The sequence below is a fragment of the Neolamprologus brichardi genome, chromosome 9 (assembly GCF_056152115.1).
Source record: "Neolamprologus brichardi isolate AB-2024 chromosome 9, ASM5615211v1, whole genome shotgun sequence".
Classification (NCBI taxonomy): Eukaryota; Metazoa; Chordata; class Actinopteri; order Cichliformes; family Cichlidae; genus Neolamprologus; species Neolamprologus brichardi.
Window position 1 is genome coordinate 12,767,198 of NC_142112.1, and position 12,701 is coordinate 12,779,898.

The following is a 12,701-nucleotide window of genomic DNA, read 5'->3' on the forward strand; positions in this document are numbered from 1 at the left end:
TAGCTCAAACACATCTGCTTCTCCTCATGTTAGCCTTGATTGGGTTAAATCCTTCAGTGATCGACAGCTGATGTCAGTCCTGCCTCTGCTACAGCTCATGATAATGGCCCCTGGTCCATCATCAAGGCCGCAAAATAATACAGTGGAGAACCACTCAACCAGATCAAAATGTGTATGTGGGGGAGCGTGTGCGATGCTAAGCAGGAAAGCCCATTAACATTCATCAGTGGGATAATAGGCCAGCATTAATGTCAGCTGTTTATATGAAGAATAACTCATAAGGCCTTGGTGTATATGGGCTGATAAAGCATGCTTTTCTCCACGCCGCATTTGGCAGAGTGTGTGTGTGTGTGTGTGTGGGTGGTGAGAGATTTAGGGGTAGACGCTACTGATGTTTTAGATTGAACCGCTTGATACTGACGTGAATTTATTGACTCGTTAGATAAACATAGGACAATTGCCTGATGTAACTATGGGCCAGCCGTCCTTGTCTTACTACGTAGGCTGAAAGTCTGCACAAAAGAAGCACGAAAGCACCAAAACGAGCACAAATCAATACATTTTACCAAAGCACCTGGGAGAAGTGATGTAAAATAAAATCTTAAGAGAAATCAACCCTGAATCCATTGTTGATCCCCTGCGGCTAAACTTCAAACTCATCCAGCCTGAGAATACCAGAGTCACAGATTGTCTAGTTAACTCCCCCATGCACCTCCTTGGCATTTTAAGCACAGGAGTCAATGTGTTATTTTATTCAGCCTGACTTTACATTTTTAATTTATAGCATGAGCTGGGAAGGTTTGCTTAAATATGAATGGTGAAGCGAACGCACTATCCAGAGCATGCCAAGTTAAGAGCTGCTTCACACACATCGACCACGCAACTAAAAGATAAGTACTTCAAATTGAAGCTATTGTATGAAGTTAAGAAATGACGCTGCTAAGACACCTATGCGCATATAAATACACAAAGTAGTTGCGTTTGTGTATTTTGTTCCAGTGAAAAGAAAGAAATGAGGATGACGCCCGCTCTTCGGTTTCTTTGTTTTACTTTTATCTTAACTCATAAAGTAGAACGATAAAAACACAGCAGATAAATAATCCACGATAAACAACAGCTAATTGGTGTGTTTTTACCAAAAAACCTTGGCATATCTGTACGTGTTTGTGTGTTTTTATGTGCGTGTGTACACTCATTATCGCTGCCGACGCTTTAGCACTGATCACAGTTCTTCTTAATTAACCCACGCTGTGTATTTTTATCTCGCGATCCAATGCTGCTGTTTTGCTCGCCCGTCGCACAAAGAAGACAAAATATTGAACCGTCATGTGTGGGAGGGAAGCCAGCGATCGAGACTGCGATACAGCGAGTGCAGGGAAGGAACAACCGGGCGACAAGGTGCGACTTTGAAACTTATACTGTGTCACCCCTAATGAGAGGATTTGCGCTTTGTGACTCAACTTAGTCGCACGGCTGTCAGATTATAAACACTCAGGTGGCACCGAGGATTAGCCACGGTGAGGGTGTCGTGGCGCTCCTGCCGTTAATCATGAAATATTTACACGACTCCACCGCTATATGTCATGTTCTTAAATAATAATCTCTTTTTTTATATTTACACTATACTTGGTTGATAACTATTAACTTGAAAGCTTTATCTTGGATTTAGGAGGCTTCATATTTTGAACAAAATCCTGTTCTTGAGCTGTTTGCATGTATACGTGCCCTCTTGGTAAACAGTATGTTTTCAACTCCAGCTATTTTTACAATAGCTTGATTGTAGCATCCCTGCTTTCAATAGGTGCTCATAATGTTTAGTAAGAGAAAGAATTCCAAACACAACCATAATGAGACTACAGAGAAAGAAGGAAGACTTTATCGTCATTCGAGCATCTCACTCTTTTTTTCCTCACCCTTTCTCGGCTCTTTTTTTTATTCTTTAATGGGCCGATTAAACACCATCTGCATGAATCAAAGCAGGTAGTTGAGGTACAGACCGGCAGACAAACTGAGAGAAATCCTCTTCACATCAAGCTCAGCGTGTTCGACACTTTCCAAGGTCATTTCCACCCTCCCTGCAGAGAGCCTCTGTCACTTTTAATAACTTTTAAAGGGAGAATATTTTTTCGCCTCTGACAGACTGAGGAGTTGAGGGACCAGTCACAGGGTGAGTCGATCGCAAAGTGCCGACAGAGCGAAGAGGGTGTGAGGCGAGGAGACAAGCCTGCAAGGACTAACATTGTACGCTGTTACTTCGTGAAAAAGTATTGGACAGAAGTCTGATGTCAATCATTGACCTGGTTCTAAATTGGATTGGGCAGCGAGCAGTCGCTGTCACTGTAAGAACTCTGTTATCAGTCGCAGCTGTGACTGATGGTCAGATATAACGAATCATGCATACTGTGAAAACACAGGGGTAAACTATGATCAAGAAACGCTGTGTAGTTGATGCCAAATCATGCATCAGTAAAATAGTATTATTAAATAATACTCCTACTTAATAGGATATATAACTAGTGTATAATCTGCTGTATAATTAGAGCAACGGGATTTCAATGTGGACATGAAAACTAGAGTACCGCTACCTTTTTACAGAGATACACAGCCTCAATTTCTCCTCTCCACAAAACAAATCCCCACGTTACTGTAATCACATTACACTTTTCTGTAACACAGTAATGTAACACATTACGATACAAAATTCAGTAATTATGTCACAGCTACTTTGTTACTGGCATTACAAAGGTTTGTCAGTTATCTACATCAGCGGTCCCCAACCCCTGGGCCTCGGACCGGTTCCGTGAGTGGTTTGGTACCGGGCCGCGAGAGTTGAGGCTCAGGTGTGAAATGTGTGGTTTTCAGGGTTTTTATCGGTTTTCAGCGTTATTTTGTTATCACTTTTATCGTTTACTCGGTTTTCCTGAGTCTTTTCACGTGTGTTATGAATAAATCTTCTTTTTTTCGGTACCGGTACTAGTTTTATTTTGTTGTATTTATCCGCGACACCTTAAAGGCCGGTCCGTGAAAATATTGTCAGGCATTAACCGGTCCGTGGTGCAAAAAAGGTTGGGGACCGCTGATCTACATGATGGGCAGTTAGCCGAAAGCTAGCCAACAACCCAGTGACGTTAAAGCTGGGCGTATGCTGACCCCAGGCCATCAGCCAGATCCAGCACTTCAAACAAGTGCAGCCTCAAAGAAATTGGTGAGGAGTTTCCATTTCTATCTGCATACGTTTCTACAGTAGAATTTTGTTCATACGCAAGAACTAAAAGAAAGATAGTATGACTCTGGTGAGTCAAGACAGAGATAAAACATAAGTGAAAATGAGATTGTCTGCTATCAGTTTGTGACTAAATCGGGGCAATTTCATGCAATCTGTTGGTGATAATACAGTCATTAGTTGTGATAAATCCGTGAAAATTACAAATTTGTTGCTCTCTGTTGGAGAGATAATGCAGTCTAGTTCCACAAAACTCACAGATTTAAGCAGAAATTCAGAATCTTTTCTGACACACACTTGCTTCTAAATAGAAATATAGTCAGAATAGCTAGCAACCGATTGAGTCAAGTCTTCTATTGCAAATGGATCATGGTCATCAGCACAGACTCACTCAGAGTTTGATTGCAATACATTGCCAACCTGTTTGGGTCTATACGTAAGATGGCATTTATTTGTAAATCTTTGTGTCACGGTTCTGGGTCAGGCTCGACCCAGCATTTTGAGTTCTTATGTTTTGGTTTATTTTTGAATGATTGTTTTGTTTCTCTGATGCTATGATGATGATTATTATTAGAGTTCCATGTTTCTGTTCATCCGTGTTTAAGGATTTGTTGTTTCATGTATTGTTTGAGTTGCATGTGTTATATTCTGTCTGCTTCTCTGTCTGCGTCTTTGTTTAGTGGGTTCTTGTTTCCTGTTTTATTGTGAAGGTCTGTGTCTCATGTGAGTGTGTTCAGTTCTACTGCTCCCCTGCCTCGTTAGTCCAATTCTCCCAGCTGTGTCTCCCTCCTGTTGCCCATTCCCTGATTACCACCCTCCGTCGTACCATCAGATGATGCCTGTGTGTTTCTGTTCTCAGTATTCAGTGTTCATTTCATGTTTTGTCTTCATGCCAGCAATAAAACTGAGGTTTTGAGTTGTATTCAGTGTCCGAGTCTCGCATTTGGATCTTCCTCTCCATCCGCCTGCACACAGAGCCCTGACACTTTGACAATTTGTATGAGGGTGATTGCAGTCAGACTGAGCTGGACCGTGGCTCCTTGGAGACCGGTTGCCTCCCAACAGGTATATTTATATGAAAAAATTAATTGCAATCACAGGGCAAACACTGTTTTTTCCTGAGTTGCAAGGAGGTCCCGGTCTTATTTTTACTGGAGTGTAACTGAACCTTAATAAATTCCATTTTGAAAAACCCAGAGGCTTGTACTATATAGAACAAGTGTATGCCCGCTTAATTTCTAGACCAACGCATTTTGTATCCATTGATCAATTTACAGCAAGAGAGCCCACTATCCAGGACCAATCAAAGTTCAAAAACCCTTCCAAGTCATTGCCTCTAAGCAATATTCAAGTAGAGATATTGAAATTTTAGCTCAACACCACTGATTGCTAAGCACATACACCAAATATCTGAATCTGCAGATCCTCTTGTACCAAGCCAGGTTACTTTTGTATCAACACATCACCAAGTGAACCAACGTGTTTTGTTTTATTTTAGACCAACCAGTGGTGGCTGTAGTGAAAAATACAAGCTGCTATGAACTGGTCAAGCAATAAAGTTGTTTATCTGCAAACCACAAATAAACCATAGAGTCTCCAATTTCCTTAATTGTCCACCAACAAACCTGTTCTTGTTGATCGAGCCATCGATCTACCATTGGATGGTTGGCACTAAGGGAAGATCGAGTCATCTCTCTTTGGAACTGAGTGGACCAGCCACTCGCATCACGAGGAAGACTACGGTAGGCATGAGCTCCTCTGCCCTGCAAAGAAACAGGAAAAGGCAGAGACATTAAAAATTGTACACCACTGTGGTCCTGCTATCAGAAGAAGTCTTTAATGCACTCGTATAAATACTCTTTCTAAAATAAAGAAGAAGAAGAAGAAGAAATTTGGTACATAGTTATCTAAAATCCAGGACGAACCTGATTTTTGAAGACTGAACCATCTTTGTGGTTCAGTTAACTCTCACTCAACCCTTACTCCTGATATTTCATTACAGCCACACCTGAGCTGCTTTAGGACCTTTTTAATAACAAGACAGCTCCAACTAGGATTTATCATTACAAAAAACCCCAAAACAACTTCACAAAGCTCCTGCCAAGGTAATGTCATACATCAGCGTACTTGAGCATAAAATATTACACTGGCCACAAGCAAAAAAAACACACCCAGGCACAAAAGATAATATTCCACACTTGCTAGCCTTGGCTTAGGAATCTCAGCAGCTGAAGGTCAAGAGTGAAGTTTTTTTTTAATAGAAGAGAAAGCAAATCAATAATTAAAATCAAAGCCAAGTGATTCACCAAGACAAACAAGTAGAAAAGCAACCATATGTGGTCTGATTAGTCACAAAAACAGCATCTAAAGAGTAAGAGCGAAAAAAAAAAACATTTTGGGGATTTTTAACGAGACATCACGATTGAAAGAGAACACAGAGACTAACGATAGCAGGAAAAAAGAGTTGTTTCAGAACAAGAGAAGGAATGAAAGTCAGTCAAAATGAAGAACAGAGCTCAAAAACCCCGAATAGTTGCTTAGCAAATCACAAAATAGCAAATATATCAAAACAATGGAAAAATAAAGGAGCTTAAAAGAATGGGAGGGGGAGCCACAGTGTTTGGCTACAGTTGAATGTGACATGCAAGGGGCCTGATGAAGGCGTAACAATATTATAAAACTGAGCTGCACAACTGGCCTGTGTATAGAGACAGCCCTGATAGCCATCGCAGCCTCAGACACGGCACGACAGAGGACCCCCCTCCACAGAGTTTTACGACACATCAGATCATAAAATGTAGAGAAAGCCAGATACCAGAGAGGCTCATATGACTGTCTAATCCCTATGGATGACTTTGCTAAGTGCAGATAACCCTAAATACCAAGTATTGTAAAGTCATTGGCAGAAGTGATGAGTTTACAGTGCTAGCCGATGACTGTGTACTCTCACTGACTTGTATTGTTGAGATTTAGCAGAAAAATAGTCTGACTCAGCCGTATTCAGACTAGTTGGGGAATTGAACACGTGGCTGGCTTTAGTCTGTAAAAGGAAACGATCCTAGACAGTGAAGAGACTGTTATGAGTAGGTTGCTTTTGGCAATGCTGAAGGATGTTCCTTTTCAAAAATATGGTGCCAAGAACAAAAACTACACATGCTGACTAACACATTCTTACAACATATGCTGTTAATTTCATAAAAACACACTTGAAATGAATATATGGCAGTTGGTGCAAGAAAGAGATTAAGGGTTACGAGGACTAAGACTCCCCTTGTAGTTGAAAAAAGTCTGGTTCTGTCAGCTGAATAAAAATGACAGCATCCTGCTGTTAGCGTGTCACTTTTCACACCATGCCATTTCAAGTGTCTGTGGCAGGATGGTGTCTTAAAATGCACTACATTCACTACAACTGCTGCAGATGGGACTCAAGAACTAAATGGGACACTTGAACATTACAAGTTGGGCAGTTAAACATTATTAAGGGAATTATTGATTTAAAGTGGCTTGGTCATAATAACTTTGAACTCGCCATGTAAAATGTTGCTTTGCCAGGAGAGATTTTTACAGAAATCGTCTTAACCTTTTATTGGACAAGGAGCCATATTTGGTGACTTCAATGGACAAAACAATTGTCCTCCCCACAACTAACTATGAGGAGTTTCTCCCAGCCAATCACAAAAGATCAGGTCATGTGACAGATAGTGATATTATTGTATCTGACCAGTCAGTAACAACCTGTTGCATTTCAAGCTTTTCATTTTTTTTTACCCCTACATTACACTCATACTTGTGGTCATAACATCAAAACTGAGTGTGTAGTTCGGTTTGTTTCATGACCTTATTGCAGTTTTCTATTATATCAGTTTTGATTTGATTTGATTTGATTGAATCTTTATTTTGAACATGTTGAAAAAGTACAACAACATAGAATTAAAAGAGACAAATGAACAAAGCAAAACAAAAGGAAAACGAGCAACCACAACTACAAATAACTTTCATGTTCAAAAAGGAGCAGGAAGAAGCATAAGCTTATTTAATCCCACCCCTTTTACACTATCTAGTAATCAATAGACTACAGAAATACCTCCTTGCAATTACATTATATGTCATGTGTATTTTTTTTTTATTATTCTTTTTTTATATATATATACATATATGTTTCTATCTATCCATACATACGTATATACACATACGCACATATACACATTTTCAATAACCCCAGTAACACCTCAAAGGATACACAACCTACAGATATATATATACCCATACCAACATACCCGTGCACCCGCACACACATGAAAATATTGGACAAGAACACCCTATCAAATCTCTACCTCCTCCCTGTACCCTGTAAAAACCATATCCTTAAACTGCTTTTTAAACTGTGCCATGCTCGGACATTGCTTCATATCTTTACTTAGTCTGTTAATGGTACATAACTGGTGATTATTTTTACAGTACATCTTATTACTTATTACTAAAATTTATTCAGTAATTATTCGATATGTGTGTTATATTTACGAAAATTGCCAGTGTGAAAAACAATGTTCATAAAAAACATGGCTTTATAAACATATTCTTATATACAGTTTTTTTTTTTCTTTTTTGGTAAATACCATAAACAGGAAAGGAATCTTGATTTGCACTGTAAAATTAACTTTTTTAAAAATCACACATGTGAAAAAGTCCTGAAATATCCCCCAATAACACGCCAGGGTTGAAAATTTTAATGTCTACGTGTTTTAATGAGAGCCCTATAAAGGGTTAAACCATTGTTTTATGTCTGACTAAAGTAAACTAATAGAAACTTCTGTTTTGTAAACTACCGTATCCGTCTGTTTAGTGTGTGGCGGTGTACATAATCTGGAATCCTCTTATTACATCAACATAATAATATTTATCCACGATCCACAACATACAAACATGGTTGTGGATGTGGAATCCTCTATGCATGGTAGGACGTAACAGAAGGGCTAAAGACATGCAATCCATATACAGTCAATGAAATTCAAAGTCATATTTCAACACTCCTGGTCCTCTGCTTTCCCATTTTTATATTCAGTACAAGCACACAAACATACATAGTTGCTCAGTTCAGTAGTTCAGAACAGAATCCCCACTAACAAAATGAGAGCTCTGATTTCAGCCCACACTCTTGCTTTTACATTCTGTGGGCCATGACAACTAAAGCGTCTCTATCAGCCCCTTCTCCCAGACACGCTAATCACACGCAGAGCTGATGTTTCACATTTCGAACATTCAATAATTTCCCCATTTTCAACATCCCCGTTTGATGGGAACATACCTCTCCCTCAGTGAGAAGTAAAGGGCTGTCAGCATGGCAGCCATTGTGAGAATTTAATTGGCTTTCTTTTACTTTCAGAAGCAGCAGGGAGGATGCACCGGAGTACCTGAGGTGTGTTTTATTTCATTGTATTTTTTTCTGACTAATAATCAGAGGCTTAAAAGCACCAAGAAGGTGAATTTGTAATAAAGGGATTGTGTTTAAGAATCTCCGCTAATCTTTTTGGATGACAAGAAGGGGTGTTATCAGATGGAACTAGTTTCAGATAAACACTATCTATGCCACTGCTGGATATCTGCAAGCAGGGCAGCACAACTTTCATATCTAACACTTATTTCTTTGATTTGGGGTGCAGAGGAGACAAGGAATGAAAATGAGGGAAGAAAGGAGTAAGTTGAAAACAGAGACTGGAGGTTGGGAAGATTTCAGAGCACATATCTCAGGCATTATAATTGATGCAGCACCCGTACATCAGCAGCCCTATCTTCAGGGGAAGGTGCTGCTGGAATAAGTATGTAATAGTTCACAGTGGTTTAAAAAAATAGACTTTGTTGATCTATTGCATTTTGACACCATTTAGATTCCAATAAATGATCTTAACGACTTAATGGTGCATCCTACCAGGTATCATTGAGGCATTCGTGCACAGTTTATCGGCTACATTACCGCAGGAGGTGTAGTTACCTTTTGTTCAAGGCTCCCTGTTTCATTGCTGGGGTTTCGTTTATGGCTGGGCTTCTGGAAACCAGGGGTTGTGGACCAGCGAGCTGGATTTTTTCTGGACGGTTCTTCTGGAGCAACCGGGGCCTCGCCTGGAGGACAGCCAACCAGTGCGGGATCACTACTGCGACGGACATTGAGAGACATGTCTGTGGAGGGGATTACAAAAGAAAAGGAAAAGGAATTATAGCAAAATCAAACCACTTGCCGCTTTATCGATTTATTAAGCGGCTCGCTTTTCACCTTGGTCGTCAAAAAGTTGCTCATGTTTGGGGGGTGCTGCTACATCCCCTGCTATACCTCCTTAACAGCACTCCATGAAATGTCAGCTGAGACATGGGAAGTGGTGATTACAAGTACTCGTGTTTTTATAAAAGGTCTGTTAAGCCCAAAACAACACTGCGCAACTCGATGGAAAGTTTACCTTGGCTTGATTCCATCTGTGCTGAAATACATTACTGTAGATATATTATACACAGAGTTTTGGCTGGGGAAATTACCCAGACAGAGATAAAAAAAATATATATATAAAAGTACATGTGAGAAAAAAAATCAGATGTGATTATGTAACCCCTTGCTTGGTCGAACCACTCTAAAAATAACAAGTACAATAATAATTGCAGGAAACTTGCTCATATATCATGATCTGACTATTGCGATAAAGGTCATTCTTGCACACTGTGCTACCCAACTCAAGTTGATTCTAGGAAGTTTCCAGGGGACTGAAATTGAGTCTCAGAGCCAACATTTATTCTTTCCATCAAACGTCTAACAGAAAACTACACAGGAAACACTGGCCCATGTTTCAGCTGCCACATTAACCGATCTGTCATGAAAACTTGGTATAAAGTTCCCACATTTGATTAGAGCTGCCAAAACAAGTAGAGGGGATGAAGTTACTCCATATTTCACACTCCGGTTAAAACATTCAGCGAGAAATCCCACCGATGTCTGCTACAAAGTCAAGACGGTGAGTATATCCGTTAGCTGCGGTGTAAATCATCTGGATTTTCCCAAAAGGCCATATGGATTTGTTTATGACGTCCTAGCAGCCTGTGTGTTACACCCATAATTATGCAAATAGTTGGGTAACCACCTGTCATCCATAGACAGATCATTGCACTGAGCATATGCCAGTGTTAAGCTTCCATCTGATACAACCGAGAGACGTCTTAGCGGTGGGAGCGACGCATTCTAATCATGGATTACGCTGTGCGCCAACTCGTCTGTATTTAACACCGTGACAAGACTAAGGAGATTCAAGAACAACTGTAAGTGTTTCTTGTGACCACCTGTGTCGAGGCAGAAAGAGTGACTGAATCCTGCAAATAACAGTGAAATAAGCATGTGTTTCTGCACCTACTACACTAACTAAACACCTCTGCTTTATTAAGGCATCCCAGTTCATCTTCATTCACTCACATCCTTTGTACTATCTCACTTACTTGAACTTGTGCTAATATCCTGATAAAGCATCCCCTCTACTTAGTGTTTACTTGGCGCCAACTGCTTTCATTTAATCCTCCCCTACCTGATAAATCCGTGGTCTCAATATTATAATCAGGCCTCAGAGGCCCCGAACTGTTGTTCTCTCTCTAAGTCTTTTCTAGAGATGATGTGGTCTAAGAAGTGGTTAGTCTGGTGTTATTCTCGTCGTGAGTGCTGCCATTAGGTGCTAAAAAGACAAGCTTGTCCTTTTTAGTGTTCTGGGGATTACATCAATATTAGATCTCTTAGCACCTTATAATTTATGACCATTTCATAAAGTCAAATTTGTCATCGCTGTTAGTAACCACTGACATTGAAGACAAAAGCACACATCACATCTTTAGCTGTCGCCCAATAAGGCATCGATCCAAAGATCGGTCTTGTTTTTCCCACACTTGGTGAAATGAATGATTATGACATAGACACAGATTCCCAATCCATAGTCAGGACTTACTGACATTGCAGCAGTGTATTGTCAATTCAGGGTGATGTAAACGTAAAGTGCTGCAAAAAAATTACATTTTTGTGTTACAAAAAACTCTTATTGTTGCCAAGTTTTCGGTGAGATTTCATTACAAAAGTTCTCTCCCTCCTCCTTTGTCTCTGAGTGCGGTAACTCCGGTAGAAAGGCTTCGTATGCAAATAAATTTATGATGACATCCTGGAAACTTCCAGGAACTTTCTCAGCAGCAAGAAAGTAGAGATGATGACAGGGTTTTCAAACTGCATTTTTTTTTTTTTTGGGTGAGTAACTCAACTTTATAAAGCGCCATTTCTCATGAGGAAATCATCGGTGCAACTCGAGTTCTTCTGCAGAAACAGGTAACTTATAAAACCTACTTTCTCACTCACTGCTAAACCACAACTCTGATACAAAAACCTCCACCCCAAATAAGAGGGAAAAAATCCCTCACCGGCAGCTTATACTATTATTCCTTTGTTTCGAATGCGTTTCATTTTTTTTTGCCCACTGCCCGAGGCTACGTCAGAGCAGCCTGGAAATCACATCTAGCAGCCAGCCAGTCATTGTGTGTTCGCTTTTAAATTAGGTTGAAGACCTACTAATGGCATTTAATAAACTTTTGCCCCTTTCAGTAATGACTGGTTCATGTCCAGTTCAAGCTCTAATGATATTCACTTGAGACAGCAGGGGTAATTAACATCCAGTATTATTCCACACGATGACTTTGAGATAGCACGCAAGCTGCACACAACAGAACTATAAAAAAGAAAGAAAGACAGAGAAAGGGCACAGGAATGGGTTAGAAAGCGTATTAAAATTCTCAAAGTATTCATATTAAATATTTGTATTTCTTTTAAAGGGAACCTTTTCTATGTTTTCATAGATTTGTGTGTAGTTGGGGCTTGCACAAGACCCTTGGTATGGATTAAAAGCCTTGTTATATTTCCCATAATACCTCAAGGCTCAGTTGATAGATGGATGTTTGCAGGCCCTTAGAAACCATGACAACTTCAACATTCAAGCATTAAGGGTATAAAAATCACAACACATGGCTCTCTTTTAGATCGATTCTTACACACTAAGTAATAATACTCTGGCTCTTTTACAGTTTCAGTCGAATTCAGTCGAACTTTAGTTTCAGTTTAGCGACAGCTTGCTAAAGTGTTGATCCACCGTGGGTCGAAATCCTTACGGATCAGCTTCTAACAAATAAAGGAGTTTGTGCTCGCTTGTGTTACGAAGGTCACAATATGAAGATTCTCTCCGGTCCCGTTTCTCCCTGACCAATTTCCCTCTACTTAATTTGTGATGGGATTATCCCAGCAGTCCGAAGGGTTTGGTTATCCCACGTTTAATAACTAGCACTGCCACTTCAGACCGAGCCAGCAATCGATCCACACCGAAGCGGGAACAAAACCACTCGGGAGGGGGGGGTGATGGTGAGCCTGGCTAATAAAACGAGGCCCTAATCCAGCCCCTGCAGTGAGGGATTATGGTCAGGG

At 40.2% G+C, this 12,701-nt stretch overlaps 1 protein-coding gene across 1 annotated transcript in view; it reads right to left on the minus strand.

The window, feature by feature from the left end:
- Window positions 1–12,701, minus strand: part of LOC102796224 (partitioning defective 3 homolog) — a 381,329-nt gene that overhangs the window by 225,940 nt on the left and 142,688 nt on the right. Inside the window, exons 4-5 of the mRNA XM_087845929.1 lie at window positions 9,213–9,397; window positions 4,849–4,986 (exon numbers count right to left, since the gene is read on the minus strand). Of these exons, the coding sequence (XP_087702055.1) occupies window positions 4,849–4,986; window positions 9,213–9,397 (323 nt within the window). The remainder of the gene's footprint in view (window positions 1–4,848; window positions 4,987–9,212; window positions 9,398–12,701) is intronic.